We start from the raw sequence: 19070 nt of genomic DNA on the forward strand, positions 1-19070 counted from the left end.
TTTCTTTTGTTGTTTGGTATTTTTTCTATGTTACTTCATACAGAAGGCTAATTTTGACCCTTGTATTAATAAAAGAGGGAGAAAACCCAAATCAAAAGCTAATTAAAAGACCATTAAAACAGAAAATCCCCAAAACCTATGCAACATACGACAATGCCAATCTACATTCTATATATAATAAGTGTAATGTACTTATGTATCAGTTAAAATTTGTATATGTTAAGCTTATTTTTTGTGCAATCCATGAGCAGTTATTGATCACACTATAAACTGGACAGAGTTTGAAAAGATAGTGTGTTACTTGTCGAGCACATATTTTACTCTACAAATCTACTTGAATAAGTAAGCTATAAAAAGTTTCAAATGTCTATATCTAAATTTGGTTCGAACTGAATTATTAGGGTTTGTTTTTATCTATTAGTTAAATTCAAAGAATTTGACAGAAATATACCAAACTAATAATTAACATGGCATTTGGCAATATCAATTAACAATTGGGATACATTGTAGCTGTAGGGTTTTATGAAATTTCAACTTGATTTGACACTCATAAAAGGTTTTAATGCTTACTGTCTGATGGAATCCAAAATAAAAAAAATACTAGATTAAACTCATTTGATATTCGATAGCAATACACCAAACAACCAAATACCTGAAATATTGTTCGATGATATATAATTGTAATATGGAATAGAATTATATAATTTATACATATGCAACTGTCTGAAACCCAACCTAAGAACTCTAGCTTATTTTACTCTTCAATTAAATCTATCAATTTGACAGCATTATTCAAACTACTAAATAAGCAGGAACTGTGTATGCTTTATATATAATTGAGATAGATGGAATGACTCAGACCAGTCGCGACTAAATCTCAAATTCGAGACTAATCAAGACTAATCAAGTCGGGTCGAGAATTGATCGAGTACAATTTCAGACCAGTTATCAAGTACTCAATCAGACTCATAGGAAAATCGAGACAAAAGTCGAGTACAGTTAGGTACAGTTTAGTTTATCGAAACCATACTCGATTGATAAGTAATAGTTCTACACTAATGAACCAAGCATAATATCGAACAAAGAAAGAAGAAATCAGATCAAATCACTGAAAACAGATTTATATTTATTATATTGATGAACACAAATGTATTTAACAATGTACAATTATGCTAAACTACAAAGTATATAGAACATATATATTCTGCAAATTTAATATGCGTCGAATATTTTACACAAAACTAAGAACAGCAAACACACAAACAAAATTTTATGTTTTCAGATTTATTAAACGATACTAATAATATATAAATATATAGAAACAAGGTGAAATTAAATCGTTTTGAGCAACATGTCGACACAACAAATGGTCTTTATCAATGTCAGTCCCTAATCAAAATGAGCTTTACATGTGTTTCACGAGCTAAATCATTAATACAGGTGCTTTTTTATAGATAAATTATTCGGAATATATACTAAGCTAACTAAAAGCAAAAGTCTGTAGCCTTAACTTTTTACTAATGCTTTCAATGTTATACTTTGATCCACGTCCGTTCCTTTAATCAAAATCCATTGTGGGGTCTCTTTCTCAAATCTGAGTCCAATATTTCAATCAGAATCGAATGATTTTCATAAATGAAATTACAATGAATAAAAACAAAAATGTACTAAGAAGTAAAATCACATAAAGACTGAACTCCATGGAAAAATGAAAACGGAAAGTCGATAATCAAATGGCAAAATAAACAGCGCAAACTTATTAATCAAATGGCAAAATGAAAAGCGCAAACTTTTTAAACGAATGGCGAACAACTGTCATATTCCTGACTTGGTATCTGTATTTTATACATCAAGAAAAGAATATACAGTATCAAACAATAAATAGAATAAAAACATACAGCCCAAGTGTTAATGTTTTATATTTTTAGATGAGGGATTCAGGCTACGAGTTGAATTTTGTTTTATTTTAAATAAGTTTGATGTACTTTCCAATCTATTTTTACTGTTCATGATTTTTCACTGAATTTCAAAATATATGATTACATTTATACATAGTGTATGCACAATGTGGACAAACTTTATCACTTTTCTATATACATACAAGTATATATGTTTTAATTCCTTCTTTTAGTGCAAATTTTGAAATAATTCTTTTTCTTCAGTTGTAACTTCTGTGCTTTGTATAAGTATTGCGAGTTCTTGATATTCATCGAATGCGTTCAAAGCGTCGAGGAATTGATTATAGTGGTTTTCTCCACCATTCAAAAGTATTTCCATTAGTTTCCTGTTCTTTTCTTTTTTTGAACTCTGTTTTTTAATCTTTTTACTTTCTCCGTTTTTCAACACATCAAAAAACGTTAGGTGATCTACTATCCATTTAAACGAAGGAACTTTATAGAATGCATCAGGCCACTGTGATAAACCTGCAAACATAACCAATTTCATTTATCAAAAATACCGTAATACATCGAATAACAATTTCACGTCATCCAGAAATATGACTATTCATTGATTCGAATTATGGCAAGATACAACTATACACAGCTAATCAGATAAATGAAGTTGAAGATGAAAACAGAAGGGAAAACTATAAATATTGTTTATTGTTGCAATCTATCCCATTATGTTTTTTACTTGCAATTATTATTTCTATAATAAAGTACACCGTGTTTAAATCACCTCGTTAACAATTTCTGGACTTGATAGTATATAATATCTAGGCCGGAGATATATCAAAAGTAAGTTTGTTTATTTGTTATGTTTATCACCTTGTAGAATATAAATATATATACTACTGTGTTTGATTGTGAGACGTTATGATTTCTTGACTCGTTCAAGATTGTTAAAGACATAAGCAAAAGTTAAAAATTGTTTCGTTAACCAGGTAATGTTACCATAGTTTTAATTTAAAGACAGGGATAACTGTTTTTTTAAAGAGAATGTCGACATACTAGTATACAATATTTATATGACATACATGTGTGAGTTGTATGCTATAACCAATCAATATTACACGTTCAATAATTTAATGCGTTCGAACCGCTTTATCAGGAACGCTCAACGCCGAATATGTGAAAGCCGAGGATGTATAAGTACCAAAACAGTTGAAGAGCTTTATGACAAAAATACCAACAAAATAGCCAAATCAATTTAAGACCAAATAAGCGTTAGGTAGTTGAAACCTTAGTTTTTTTAATAATTTCATATTTATCAACGGGTAATTTTAGAAAGATTTGTGTTTTTTAGCATATTGTTATTTTTCATGTTTTTATTGTCTTTTGATCGATTGCAGTGTTTGATATGACTTTGTTTGTATGTTTTAAACTTAGAAGTTTGTATGTCAGTTTAATAACTTTCGTATATTTTAAGAAAGGCATATTTTGCATGTTTCAAGAAAGATAACTTTTTGTTCTTTGTGTATCACTTTCTAACTGATAATTGCATGACATCTACTTTCATCTGACTTAGAATGTATAATTACCGTATATTGGTAAACCAATGGTCAAGACAATCAACAATGCTACGGTAAAGTAAATACAGTTTAATTTATAAGTTCTACCTGTAAAGAGAAATAAATGTTTAAGGTTTACAGTACACGATATAAAAAGAAGGAAATATGGTATGACTGTCAACGAGAAAACTTTCCACCATACCTCACATGACACAACGGTTAAACATTATACGTCTTTAAGGTAGCACATTACAAAGATTTTTCATCCCCAATCAGACATCTTTAAACTGATGTAATTCCACTCATCCTTCTTTAAATTTTATAAATGAGGTACCAAAAGAAAGAAGAATGATTAATCTTTCAAATTGTGATAATTTCATTTTGACATAATTATCATAGCATCCCAACATATTTTATAGATTCTTGCACAACACAGTTTGACCTCCAAAACTATGTCTCAGATTTTTCCTATTGTATTTCATTCTCTCATAAATCTTAAATGAAGTTTGCAACATCAATTCATAAGAGATCACTGAATTCAATGTGGTATAACATTTGTTCTATTGATGTTTGTGGAAATCTGAGACACAGTTTTGGAGATCAAGCTGTGTTGTACAAGAATCTATAAAATATTTTGGGATGCTATGAAGAACAAAGACGCTAAATTCATTCAAGTGTGGACATCACAATATAGCAACTTATTACATAACAATTGATTATGTAATAATCATGTCAAAATGAAATTATCACAATTTGAAAGATTAATCTTTCTTCTTTCTTTTGGTACCTCATCTATAAAATATAAAGAAGGATGAAATGAATTACATCAGTTTAAAGTTGTCTGATTAGGAGTGAACAAATCTTTGTATTGTGCTACCTTAGTTATGAGTCAAATTGATAGATAGCCCCTAGTTGACAAATGTACAATAATTCAAACGAGAAAACTATTTATGAACCATATTATAAAGGTAAATTAGTATGATATACATACTTGTTTATGTTTTTAAATAGCATTTTTTTTCTGACCGACCAACCGGATTAGATGATGAGAAACATCTGTAAACATGTTTATTACAGACTTCCAGGTGTCCAAGTGTTCCCGTGGTGAGGGGTTGGGCCAACTTGAGAATTGTTTTTCCCTGGTTGTGGGTGTGGTTTATACATATGTTAGTGACACATCTTTATTCAGCCTGTAACGGAATGTTCATGGATACAACTGTAATCGCACTGCTTTGGTGAAAGGAGAACACCAAAATCCAGTTTCGAAGTTAACTGACAGTAAATGTGCAATTCATGAACATTTCAGTCTCGATTATTTTGGAGTTTTTACAATTTAGCTATTTTGTTGTTTTTATACACAAGTAATTTGATGCAATGTTGATGTTTTTTTAAGAGGCTAACATATGATATTTTCCATACAAATGCAAACATACCTTCGTTATAATAATTTCTGACATCTTTAAATCTGTTTTCTAATGGAGAAGACAAGTTTTTTGGTTGTGACCTGTTTGAGGATATTAGGAAAAATATCAACAAGACAATAGCCAATGTAAAAAGATACACAAGTAATGACAATTTAAAAAGTATAAATAGCTTCAGATCATACAGACAACAATGGACCTAACTATTTAACGCGCTTATTATTTAGATGAGCATTCCCATATAGACTTGTTACTGTGATAATCTGTTTAATCTGAAAATAAAGTCGTGCAGTCTTAGGAGCCAACACAGTGGGAAAATATACTAAAACTCTGTTGGTTTCCTCACTTAACAACCATTGGTTCAGTTTGATATTTTAACTTTATATCTTGACACGTAATGAACTCGGAAACCTTAATTGATAAATACTGGTAGGTAGTTAAGAGTGATGCATATTACACATGTCAGCAACCGTGAGGTATTAATGATAAGTAGAAACATATTTCATGCATTGAGCTGTTACGTCATCATGTTTATATTATAATAATATAATCAGAAAAAAGTTCCACAACTAACATTTTTTTTTACAAGTTTAAGGCTCCAGAAATGTCAGACATAGGATTTGGGTCCTAGTGTCTTCTCCATTAAACTCTTATAACTGTTTTTTGTGTATTTCGAATTAAGGTATATCAGATCAAATTTTATACGACATATTTTCTTGTTTTGCCATCACATTTAACCATATTAATTAGGAGACACATTACATAATGGGTAACTTTTCATAAATCCGCACAACTGATCATAAAATTAATAAGGTTACAAAAATATTTCAAGTTGTAAAACTAATATCACGTTTCGAATTTTGCTAACAGAATCGAGCACTTCATATCGTGATTATAAAAGCTTCCTGGAAACAAACAGATTTTGAGGTATTCCTTTTTTCAAACTTTATGTTTATGCTCTAAACTATTTTAAGTAATTGTTAAGCATTGCTGTTATTTATGTGTGCAACAGTAGTATATAATATCATGTATGCATTCAACACTCTTACCAGAATTAAAAATTATTCTCGCCAGACGCACGTTTCGTCTACATAAGACTCATCAGTGACGCTCGAATCATAGAAAAGTGAAAAGGCCAAACAAATAAAATTTTGAACTGCATTAAGGACCAAAGATTCCTAAAAATTTTGCAAAATACAGCAAAGATAATCTATTTCTGAGGAAGAAAAACCATAATTGTTGTTCGAAAGGTAATTGCTCGATGGAGAGTCAAAGAAATTATGGTTGAAATTTTAAACCAGAGTCATCAACTATAAGAGGAAAACAACGGAAAAGAAAAACAAACGCCAAAATGCAAAGAGACGAACTATGTGATAACACCTGCAAATTCTGACTTTATACAAGAAAAAACTTGTGGATTGAAACTTGTATTATGTCTAGCCTAACCCCCAGCTTATAAGGTAATCATAAAAAAGGGCAACAGTAGTATACCGCTGTTCGAAATTCATAAACTGATTGAGAAAAAAAAACAAATCTGGGTTACAAACGTAAACTGAGGGAATACATTAAATCTAAGATGAAAACTACGAAACAACAAAAACACAACACTAAAATGTAACACACAGAAACGAACTATTATATAACAATGGTCATGTTCCTGACTATGTACAGGACATTTTAAGAAAAATATGGTTGGTTGAACCTGTTTTCGTGGCTAGCCAAAACTTCCGCTAAAAAAATAACGTTACAATGACAACACTATATAACAGGAAAATAGTACAAACAATCACATGCACAATTACAGGGAAACGCATTGATAAATAATAGGATATGACAGTGCATTACAGTACATCCTTTAAACAGCATAATGACAATATACATCTTTCTTAACTTTCTTTTAATAAAACAGAAGTCGTGCTGAAGTCGAAAAGGGTTGTTAAAAAACTGAAAGAGTTTCAAAGTGGCAAATTACTTACGTTCTGACGATAATTTCTTGACATGATTTATTCCGAACAGCAGTACCAATAACATGATTAAAGGGACACGGATTTTCTGTAATGACACCAATAACATGTAATTCATTGAAGTACACATCCTTTAAGAATAAGTATGTTTCATCAGTTGGTTGTTATAAGTTTTTTTTTAATAATTGGCATGCACATTTATATATACAGTTCGACAAGTGAAATCAACTAAGATTACAATTTCGTTAATAGAAAGTTAAGTGATAGAATTACATGTGTATCGGTATTGAAGGTTATAATATTATTTTTCACAAGACAGATATTTATCAGTAAAAACTATTATCTTTGTTTTCGGCTATAATTTATCATTTGCATTAGCCGTTTGTGTTTTTCATGAATTACAATACCGAAATGTTCTATAATATAGATTGTTGCAGAGGAACAAGTGCATAAACAATAGGTAAACTAAAATGAAAATACAATCAACCTTTTTTTTTCTCGAGCTTTACCAAACATTTACTGGTAGTTTTTCAAGAAAGAAATCAACACATATACAGCAGTAACAAAAAGTGGAATGTACGAAGTTAGGAATATGACAGTTGTTTGCCATTCGATCGATGTGTTGGAGCTTTTTGATGATGGACATTCCGTTTTTAATTTTCCTTTGAGTTCTGTAGTTTTGTTTTTACTTTTTACATCGGCATTACATTAGGGTATACATCAGTGGTGTGAAGTAAAATTTTTATTAAAATGGAATTTACAACACCAGAAATATGAAAGTTGTTTTTAATTCGTTTGATGGGTTTAATCTTTTAATTTCGCAATTTGGTTAGAGATTTTCCGTATTGTAGTCCTTTCAAGTACTGTTGTCATTTTAATGTTAGATTTAACATGGCCATAAAAGCGGGAGGTTTGGTATGCCACAAAACCAGGTTTAACCCACCATTTTTTTTTTAAATGTCCTGTACCAAATCAGTAAAATGGCCATTGTTATATTATAGTTCGTGTCTCTGTGTGTTACATGTTAATGTTGTGTTTCTGTTGTGTCGTAGTTCTCCTCTTATATTTGATGTTTTTCCCTTAGTTTTAGTTCGTAACCCGGATTCGTTTTTTCTATCAATCGATGTATGAATTGCGAACAGCGGTATACTACTGTTGCCTTTTTTAATTTTTTTAATATTTACATCATAGGTGTGAAGTAAAATGTTTGTTCAAATTTACCTTCATTACCACAAATGAATTTGTGACATGAACAGTCTTCCTCTAAGGGTAAACAATAACAGTTGTGTTTTGGCGTGGTGACAAAAATGTACCCTTGTGAAGAATCACATATACATGTTGTATCATTTATTGTACTTCCTTCACGGTAGACGATTTGACCCTGTTCATTACAAAATGACTTTTGATACACACACTTATTGTTACCATCAGTTGAAAATGGGAAAGGCTGATATCTTTCAGAGCTGCATCCTGCTTTGTTGAAATATGGTTCGAAAATAAGTTTGCTGCCTAAAATTGATATAAAAGAAATTGAAAGAACAACATTTTGCAATAGAAAGTGGTTAATTTTTATAGAAATAGATGTCAGATCTATCTCCCAAATAAAAAATTAGTGTCGAAAAAAAGCAAAGGTCACTCTTTCATTCTACAATGAGCAAACCCCATACTATAAAGTACATGAATAAAGGCAACAGTAGTATACCGCTGTTCAAAACTCATAAATCCATGGACAAAAAACAAAATCGGGATAACAAACTAAAACCGAGGGAAACGCATTAAATATAAGAGGAGAACAACGACATAACACTAAAATGTAACACATATAGACAAAATCCCACGAGAATAACAAATATAACTTATATATATAACATCAAAACCAAATACATGAACTCATCATAGATACCATGATTAAATTTTGTATCTCACCGACCAGCGTTTCGTCTACCAATAAATCATCAGTGACGCTCGAAACCAAAATAATTAAAAAGGACAAATAGAGTACAAATTGAAGAACATTGAAAACCAAAATTCCTAAAAGTTTTGCCAAATACAACTAAGGTAACCAAGCTATATAGTTATGTAGTCTTAAAAACAATAATAGACATAAACGACCTGGGGAATTAAAGCATCGTACGTAGGAGTCAAATGGTCATGACTGTCAACAACAAAAAATAAAAAATGTTAAGTGTTAATATCAATTTAAGTTATGGTAGCTTAATTTGATAAAATAAAATTATCAACACCGTGCAATATCTGTATTGAAAGAGTACAAACTTTTGATTTAAATGTATAAATCATATATGAAATATTATTTTTTCTTCTATTTTTCTTAGAATAAAAATGGGCCAAATTTCGAAGATTAAACTTTGGCTCATTTATATTTCCACAAGATGCATTACAAATGCTTAAAAACAACCGCCTTAATTTAACGTAGATTATCTATCTGTATCCGGCCATCTTGAATTGTGAAAAAGTAGTTCACAATACGCATAGTTCTTTGCTTACATCTTAAAATAATTAAAAATACCGCAGACAGTATATACAAAAAAGGTGCCTCGTCAGTTTATATTTCCGTAGAGAGTCTAACACATGAGTGCCAATAGTTCGTTTTTTTTTTCAATTTTTAGCAAATAATTTTGAGTACTGTGAATTGCCATTTAGAAATTAAGTGTGGAGTTTATAAAACATTGAAAAATGTATTTCTCACATTTTATTTCTTAACAAATTGCATAGTTTATGATATAGCAAGGTACAATTTGTGTAAGACATATATGATAATAGTTCACTACAGAATGTCGCAAGTGAGAAGTTAACACATTGCAAACAGCAACGTCATGAACAGTGTACAAATATAATCATATAGCATGTACAGAAAGTAAAAGAAACTTACACTCTAAATAAAAAAGTGACATCATAACATCACAATCAAGCTATGAAAAACTATCAAAAAATGTTATTCTTGTATCAAATCTATGTGTATGTACTGCTACAGATTGAAATGTCGGAGGTTTAAGGTCTATAAAATACTAAACCCGCTCCATATGCATGTGCCTGTCCCAAGTAAAGCAAATCGTCAGTTGTAACAATACATTGACTATTGATGTGGAAGGTGTTTGATAATGATAATGTGAATTCTTTGAAATGTTTGATATTGTCCTATTTTAAGCATTCCAATGGGAACGAATTGTGCCACTCTTCTGTCCGACTTGTTTCTTTATTATACTGAACGACTTTAGAAACGCAACACTCATTTTATTGATTTTTTTAACTAAATCTTGTTTAATTTTCTTACAACTACTTTGCATGTTTATCATACTTCTTTCTCCGTACAAAAAAATCAAAATCTGACTAACCTGTGGTTATTGAACATACCGAAGTTTTTAAGTCGCACGAATTTCTTAAAGCGAAATTTTGGACCCATGAAAGATTGTTTCGGTTGTTTTGCTTTGTGAAACAGTTCTTTCAATCCTTTGCATCACTTAAACCAGTTTAAAAATGTTGCATCTCCATTTGACCAAGACTGAGAAACAAAAAACTGAATTACCCCTTAAGAATACTGCAAACATTAAAACATAAACGTGCTGCAACCATACTGTATGACTTCAGAAACTCGTCTTACAGTCCTTCCGACAACGATACAAGTAGACAAGATTTGTTGCTGGACATCAATGAACAGATAAACGTTTAGAGACAATGAAACGTCAACAGAATTGATTACGCAACGTCATTTGCTAGACAGGTTTACGGCCGCAACGTCAACTGCTACTCAAATTGCCGAGTGCCATTGAGTACAGATTCATGCCATTAATGTTTCCCATCAACTGAATTGCCAAAGAATCGACTGAAGGAAAACCTTAAAAGCCCTCAAGTTCCGACCGCATAATTGCCAAAAACAATTAATAGGTTGAACAAATGCAAAACCAGAAGGTGCAAAAAAGAACCCAAAACATATCAGACAGACTTTGTTGACCTTTGTGACAATTATTTTGGCGTTTGTAACATGCAGTCATCGCTTTTGACGGGGACACATTCATTCAAAAATAACACAAAAATAATCTAGTGTTGCGTTTCTAAAGCCGGTCAGTATATTATGAGGCTGACTTCACACAGGAATTTCTTAGGAAGAAGATAAGAAGTTTGCAATATCCTTTAACTCTACTTTCCGCTATATTGATGATGTTCTTTCACTAGATAAGTAAAAATTTGGTGACTGTCGAATGCACCAATCACATTGAACCAGAGATAAAGGATACAACAAATACAGTTAAGTCGGCCTCATATCTAGACTTACATCTAGAAATTGACAATAAGGGTCGATTGAAAACAAAACGTTACTACAAAAGCGATGATTTCAGCTTTCCAATTGTAAATTTTCAAATAATTTGAGCAAATAATTTTGAGTACTGTGAATTGCCATTTAGAAATTAAGTGTGGAGATTATAAAACATTGAAAAATGTATTTCTCACATTTTATTTCTTAACAAATTGCATAGTTTATGATATAGCAAGGTACAATTTGTGTAAGACATATATGATAATAGTTCACTTCATAATGTCGCAAGTGAGAAGTTAACACATTGCAAACAGCAACATCATGAACAGTGTACAAATATAATCATATAGCATGTACAGAAAGTAAAAGAAACTTACACTTGGTGGGGTTCGTGTTGTTTATTCTTTAGTTTTCTATGTTGTGTCATGTGTACTATTGTTTTTCTGTTTGTCTTTTTCATTTTTAGCCATGGCGTTGTCAGTTTGTTTTAGATTTATGAGTTTGACAGTCCCTTTGGTATCTTTCGTCCCTCTTTTACACTCTAAATAAAAAGGTGCCATCATAACATCACAATCAAGCTAAGAAAAACTAACAAAAAATGTTATTCTTGTATCAAAACTATGTGTATGTACTGCTACAGATTGAAATGTCGGATGTTTAAGGTCTATAAAATACTGAACCCGCTCCATATGCATGTGCCTGTCCCAAGTAAAGCAAATCGTCAGTTGTAACAATACATTGACTATTGATGTGGAAGGTGTTTGATAATGAAAATGTGAATTCTTTGAAATGTTTGATATTGTCCTATTTTAAGCATTCCAATTGGAACGAATTGTGCCACTCTTCTTGCCGACTTGTTTCTTAATTATTATGAGGCTGACTTCACACAGGAACTTCTTAGCAAGAAGATAAGAAGTTTGCAATATCCTTTAACTCTACTTTCCGCTATATAGCTGATGTTCTTTCACTAGATAATTAAAAATTTGGTGACTATGTCGAATGCACCAATCCCATTGAACCAGAGATAAAGGATACAACAGATACAGTTAAGTCGGCCTCATATCTAGACTTACATCTAGTATTTGACAATGAGGGTCGATTGAAAACAAAACGTTACTACAAAAGCGATGATTTCAGCTTTCCATTGTAAATTTTCCATTTCTAAGTAGCAACATTTCGACATCACCTGCATACGGGGTATATATCTCGCAATTGATACGATATGCCCGTGCTTGCATTTCCTATCATGATTTTCTTGATAGAGGATTGTTGCTCACATTGAAGCTATTAAATCAAGAGTTCTAAAGGGTGACGTTGAAATCTTATCTTCGTAAATTTTACGGACGCCATATTATTATTGGTTGACCGTTATGAAATAACCGTTTCCCAAAACGGATATGTTCCTTACGTCGTAACTACAATCCCCTTCCCTTTCATGAATGTGACCTACCGAACTAGACTGGATTTGTTATCTCATAAACACGACGGGTGCCACACATGGAGCAGGATCTGTTTATCCTTCAGGAGCACCTGAGATCAACCCTAGTTTTTGGTGGGGTTCGTGTTGTTTATTCTTTGGGTTTCTAGGTTGTTTCATGTGTACTATTATTTGTCTGTTTGTCCTTTTCATTTGTAGTTTGACTGTCTCACTGGTATCTTTCGTCCCTCTTTTAAATGCATTAGTAATATAGTAAACACAATTTTTAGGTTAATTAAAAATAATCAGAAGTTGAAGCAGTTTATCAGAATTTAGTTTTATTGTTAAGTCCATTACGAAAGGAGATACTGTATCATGGGCAATTAATTATTGATAATTAACAGCAGTATTACCCGTGCTACTATAATCCAGTCCATCACAGGTCTCTCGATACGAATTCTCTGGTGAACGCAACAAACACACATAACTCTGACCACAATAAAACTTTCTTGCTCTTAGACGCCAATGTCCTGGCGCTGGACATTTTAGCTCATATACAAATGTCAAAGCAATGATCTGCAAAAAGTGAAATTACAAAAAATCTGAACTCCGAGGAAATTTCAAAAAGAAATTTCTGTAATCAAAATCAAAAGCTCAAACACATCAAACGAATGAAGAAAAGTATCATATTCCTGACTTGGTACAGGCATATATTTAAATGTAGAAAATGGTTGATTGAACCTTGTATTATAGCTAACTAAAGCTCTCACTTGTATGACAGTCTTATCAAATTCCATTATTTTGACAACAATGTGTGAAAAGTAAAATCACAAAAATACTGAACTTAGAGGAAAATCTCATCGGAAAGTCCATAATCACATGGCAAAATCGAAAATAAAAAAAACACATAAAAAACGAATGGACAAGAACTGTCTTATTTCTGATTTGGTACAGGCATTTTCAAATGTCGCTAACCCTCTCACTTTGATGACAGTCTCGTCAAATTCCGTTATATGTTCTGTTTAAACAAAACAAACAGACATAATGGATAAAAATGTAAAAAAATAGGCTACAGCCATCAACATTGTGTTATCATTTAAATTACTATAAAACAATAAAAGAAGCACACATGGGCTTACATGTACATGAAATTTAATATCCTCGTTTTGCTTTTTTTTAGATAAGATTGTTTCTATCTATGTAAGATCCATCCAAGGGTTGAAAAAGTTTACGAATACTTTTGTCGTTTAAAGAATTACGGGATATAACAGTACAGAGTCACGTCAAATGGTTATCACAAAACTACTGACTAATTGTAAAAGTATTGATAATAAATAAATTAATTATGTCGGTCAAAGTATGAAGGATACATTTGTACAGAGTCACGTCAAATGAATATAACGAAAAACAGACTTATAAGTTATATTAATATTATTACTGACAAATAATATAATACTCTAACACGTTATTAAGATGATAAACAACGTCACTACGCAGAATCTATACTATTTACAATCGTGTATTAATTATCAGTTGATACATAAACGGAATATTTATCGACAAGGTCTTGGTACCTTCCGATGAACGTTTTCAGAAATTCTTTTTATAAGTGTAATTTGTCAGAGTATACAATATTATGAAGTTTTGTTGTTTGTTATTTGATTCTTACAATTGGAATGTTTAGTCTTTATATAAACAAACCACTGCTTGGTTTTTTGTTCGGTCTTCGTAAATCATTGGAATCCACGTCACATCTCCTTATTTCCAAGTAAAATCATCAATTGACTAGTTGAGGAATATTCTGCACAATCTATTTCTTTAAAGACAAAGCCTAAGCGCAAGACCATAGACGTGTAAACAAACTTAAAACAGAAAATCAGAAATGTACTTATGCCATATTATAAAAATGTATTTATTTGATACAAATAAAATTACTTACTTGAAAAAACCAGGGTAATACTGCTGTTTTCATTATATAGAGGTCAGGGAATAACTTCGATCTGCAAACAATTTAAACCAAAAGTTATTGCACCTAATTAGGTATTTCTCCCTGTGCATATTGGCACACGTTTGCTATATACATATTGCACAAATATATATCACAATATTAACACAACACACAAGTTGGGTTTGTGAGATTAAACAGCAAATTAAAACAACAAACAATGAGATTTTTCGTACTTAATTAAAAAAAGCAAAACAAATTTTCTGTGTAAAACGTTTCTTCATGTTATTTTCGACGATTTTACTTTTTTTAACGCAGAATCAGTCCAAAAATGAACATGCAGACAAATGGTCACTTATTCAATTTCACCAAAGTTAAGAGGCAAGTTTAAAAAAAAACCATTACAAACTGTTTATCAGCATGAAAATTGAAGAAAAACAAGAAGCACAAGTCCTCTATTAGTCGTTTTTACACCTTTTCTCAACTACGCTAGTGATCTTCCATGATATTAATAGGAAAGCAAAACACCTCCGATACCGCGAAGTTTAAAATTTTAATTCAGGCCACGGTTTTTTTATTTGTTGGTTTACGGATCCGCCGACCCGATTTTGCCGATTTTCAGAATAAAAATAAAATTGACTTTTCATGCTTTTTTATTCCCACCGACCCTTATAAATGCATTATCCCTGAAAAATAATTAAAATCTTCCCCTTTTATGAAATGAAATGCATTAATCATTAACAAAGTTGATAACACTTTCTGTTGCAAAAAATAAAACTTCCAATTTACGTTTCTAAAAATAGACAAATCAATTATAACTGACCTTGAAATGTCTTTTGCGCAAATAATTTTGCGGAACGAACACCTGTGTTTAAAACCAATTACAAAATAAGTTCGTTTCCCTTATTTGTCATCAGTCCGTAAGATGCATCTGATTCATCTCAGAGAAATAGATTTTTCCAAATGTGGACAGGTGGAATACATCAATTAAGTACTGAATATTAACAAATCATTTGAAATTTTCTTGTTTCATAGATAACAAAAAATTTCGACCATTGGGATAAAAACCGGATTGCATGACAACTGATAAACCCGATTTTGTCGTTTTTCCAGTGGAAGAGTCTATTATGTTTTTCGACACATGTGTTGAAACTTATTTTTGTACGACGTTTTTACATTTTTTTTCTTTATCAGTTTTTGTGCTTGAAGATCATTATTCACCAAGTTTTCTGGAATTGATTGAGAGCTACGCGAATCTGTTTTTCTTGTTTGTGAAATGACGTAATTTCGTCTTTGTTCGTGCAACCCCCCCCCTTTTTTACAGGAAATTATTAAACGATATCGACTCATGCGACGTTCATGATCACTGAATGATCAATAATATTTCATCGAACTTAATGTTAAGAAATTATGACAAAACAGCATATTAGACAAACATTTTGTTAGTAAGGTGAAGTATATATTTATTTTGCATATTTTTTTCTGTTTTGAAAGATATTTTTTTTCTTTTTTTTTCCGACCGACCGACCCGACTTTTTTTATGGGAAAAATCCGTAAACCAACAAATTAAAAAACCGTGGCCTCATAATTGACGATTCTCGAACCTGAATTTGAAATGTCAAATATTCGAATATATTCAGAATCAAGACAAGATTTACATATTACCACAAGTGTTTGTTTTACATTGGGAATGGTCACAATTTCTTTTAGACAGTGGTATACCAAATAAATACTGTACCATGTCAGGAATATGACATTTGTTATCCATTCGTGTGATGTGTGTGCCGCTTTTGTTTGTGCCATTTTTTCATAGTGTGGGAACGGAACTGTAAAGAATGTTTTAGCTATCAAAACTTGAAACAGAAACGTTTTATAGAAGCATAAGAGTTCATCAAAGTTTCCATCAAGCAACTTGTTATTTTGCAAATGTCGGTGCCCCGCTTGACAGTCTCCCGAATGACCAAATTATTAGAACACCGTACAGTTCCGTTCCCACACTGTGGGACCTAGGGACTTTCCATTTTGAATTTGCATTGGAGTTCAGTTTATTTTTCTTTATTCTACTGCTGTCTTTATTTATGCAATAGCAGTTAAAATGTTATGTGGTTTATGGCCCAACAAAAATAGCTGTCAAATAACAAATATCGAACATCCAAGAAAAATTACTTGATATCAATACAAAACCTTGAATAAGAGTTATGTTAAGTGCTATATTAACTGTTGTTCTTCTTTTATATCTATCAATAATACATAAATGGTTATATAAAGCATCGAGCACCAAATCGGCTTTGTTCGTGGTCTTTTTTACTTTTTTACTTTTTTTCATGTTGTTGTTACAAATTTTTTTTTACTTCAGACCAATTTTATGTCTAATGTCTAAAGTTCAGTTTGAAATCACCAATGTCTACGTGTGTGAACATGTTGATTAAATAAATAATTACTAATCAGGCCATTAATATGACTTAATGCAATATCTACAGCTTTTGGTCTAATGTTGTTTATAACCACCAATATCTACGTGTGTGAACATGATAAATTAATGTTCTTTCAATATTAGGTAGCACTCCACAGTTAGAAAATAAAATTAAAAATGAGCCACAAAATGTTTTATCATCTCCTATTCCTGGATTTCTAATACATTAACCTAACTGTTTGTGTTGTACATGTGCATATGTATGTAATCAGTATCTTCCATAGATTTGATTTTCAAAAGTGAAAAGGGTGAAAATTAATTTCTTTTATGTGTATCCATGGCAACATTCTGCATTTATTTCCCATAAAATATTGCAAAAAGGGGGGTGAACATGTCACATTTCACCCAAAAATTTGGATCAAACTAGAATTTCAATGCCTTTGAGTGATACCTTTTCAGAAACTGTTTCCCTAAATCTTCCTAATGATCAAATAAAAAATGGGTGTCTTTCGCCTCATTTTTTCGTATAATCCAATCACAAAGTTCGTGCGATAAAAAGTTGGAAAAAAACATTGCAATAATTGCCGGACCAGTGTATGGTAGGGACATGCAAATACGGACTGTCATACAGAAAACAGCCTATATTACATACATTACATAACCTTGATGTTCATATAAACCCAATACAAAGGTTATTTTAATACTCAGCTATCCAAAAATGAATTTTATTGCACACTAGCTCTCATATTTGAAAAATTCACAGGGGCCAAAATGCGAAACTACACATCTAACTGTGGAGTGCTACCTTATGTCAACAATCTAACAACTATAATTGTTCCATAAACTGTGTTATTGAGTACTGTACACGTCAAATACATATTTGTAATTATTAAATACCCGTTGGAGATATAGTTATCAAAGGTACCAGGATTATAATTTAGTACGCCAGACGCGCGTTTCGTCTATATAAGACTCATCAGTGACGCTCATATCAAAATATTTATAAAGCCAAACAATTACAAAGTTGAAGAGCATTGAGGATCCAAAATTCCAAAAAGTTGTGCCAAATACGGTTAAGGAAATCTATGCCTGGAATAAGAAAATCCTTAGTTTTTCGAAAAATTTAAACTTTTGTTAACAGGAAATTTATAAAAAAATGACCACATTATTGATATTCATGTCAACACCGAAGTGTTGACTACTGGGCTGGTGATACCCTCGGGGACGAAACGTCCACCAGCAGTGGCATCGACCCAGTGGTGTAAATAGTTATCAAAGGTACCAGGATTATAATTTAGTACGCCAGACGCGCGTTTCGTCTATATAAGACTCATCAGTGACGCTCATATCAAAATATTTATAAAGCCAAACAATTACAAAGTTGAAAATATGCCTATATTTAGAAATTAGACACACATTTAAATTGTGTAAGATAACATTCAATATTATTGAGGATATTGTACACACTGTTGAGCAGCGATTCGCCATGATAAAAAAAGCCTTGTAAAGTCTATGAATGATAGCGCTATTTCAACGACATCTGTCTAAATGTTAATAATGTTTCTGTGTTTGTTCATTGACATAACTGATAATGTAAGAATACACTGTTCTTTTTTTAGTCATCCATTTTTCTTATTTAAAAAAAAATTAAATAAGAAAAATAAAGGCAACAGTAGTATACCGATGTTCAAAGACAGTGTCACTGCACTTTTATTATACAATTTTCTTTATTTGTTTGTAATTGATAATACCATAATTATTTAATCTCAATGTGTTTGTGAAAATTAATAGTTAATTTTGTAACATGATAAACGAACTTTCATCGAATTTATTATGTAAAGTTATTTCTACTTACATTTTAATTGACTACGACGCTTGAATAACTAGTAGATCTTTCATTCCTTTATTTCTACAGCCAACACTTTAAAGAGACATCTTACAAGCATAAACACATTTGTTCGTTGGTTTGTTTTGTCAACAATTTCCATGTGTAGGTAAATCGGTGTATGCCAGGTAAATGAACTTTAAAAAACAAATATTGATTGAATTATCGTTCTTTGTCTTTCAAGTCCATTCGGAATATGAAATATTTATCGTGTAACCAGCACACAATTATACATGTCCTTGAATAAAAATAAAAAGTATAGTATTCTCATTATTTTTTTTTAATGATAATTGTCCCCTCC

General features: G+C 31.4%; 2 protein-coding genes across 2 annotated transcripts in view; both read right to left on the reverse strand.

Moving 5' to 3' along the window:
• The window catches only part of LOC139497850 (uncharacterized), a 497218-nt gene that overhangs the window by 393507 nt on the left and 84641 nt on the right, over positions 1–19070 (reverse strand). The window lies entirely within an intron of this gene.
• On the reverse strand, positions 1106–18887 carry LOC139499138 (uncharacterized). The gene is made up of 8 exons (XM_071287820.1): positions 18740–18887; positions 14466–14526; positions 12940–13102; positions 8058–8345; positions 6849–6924; positions 4885–4955; positions 3482–3559; positions 1106–2423 (listed from the first exon to the last, which is right to left on the reverse strand). Exons 2-8 carry the CDS (start codon positions 14496–14498, stop codon positions 2128–2130), a joined length of 1005 nt encoding a protein of 334 aa, XP_071143921.1. The 5' UTR covers positions 14499–14526; positions 18740–18887; the 3' UTR covers positions 1106–2127.

The sequence above is a fragment of the Mytilus edulis genome, chromosome 12 (assembly GCF_963676685.1).
Source record: "Mytilus edulis chromosome 12, xbMytEdul2.2, whole genome shotgun sequence".
NCBI lineage: Eukaryota > Metazoa > Mollusca > Bivalvia > Mytilida > Mytilidae > Mytilus > Mytilus edulis.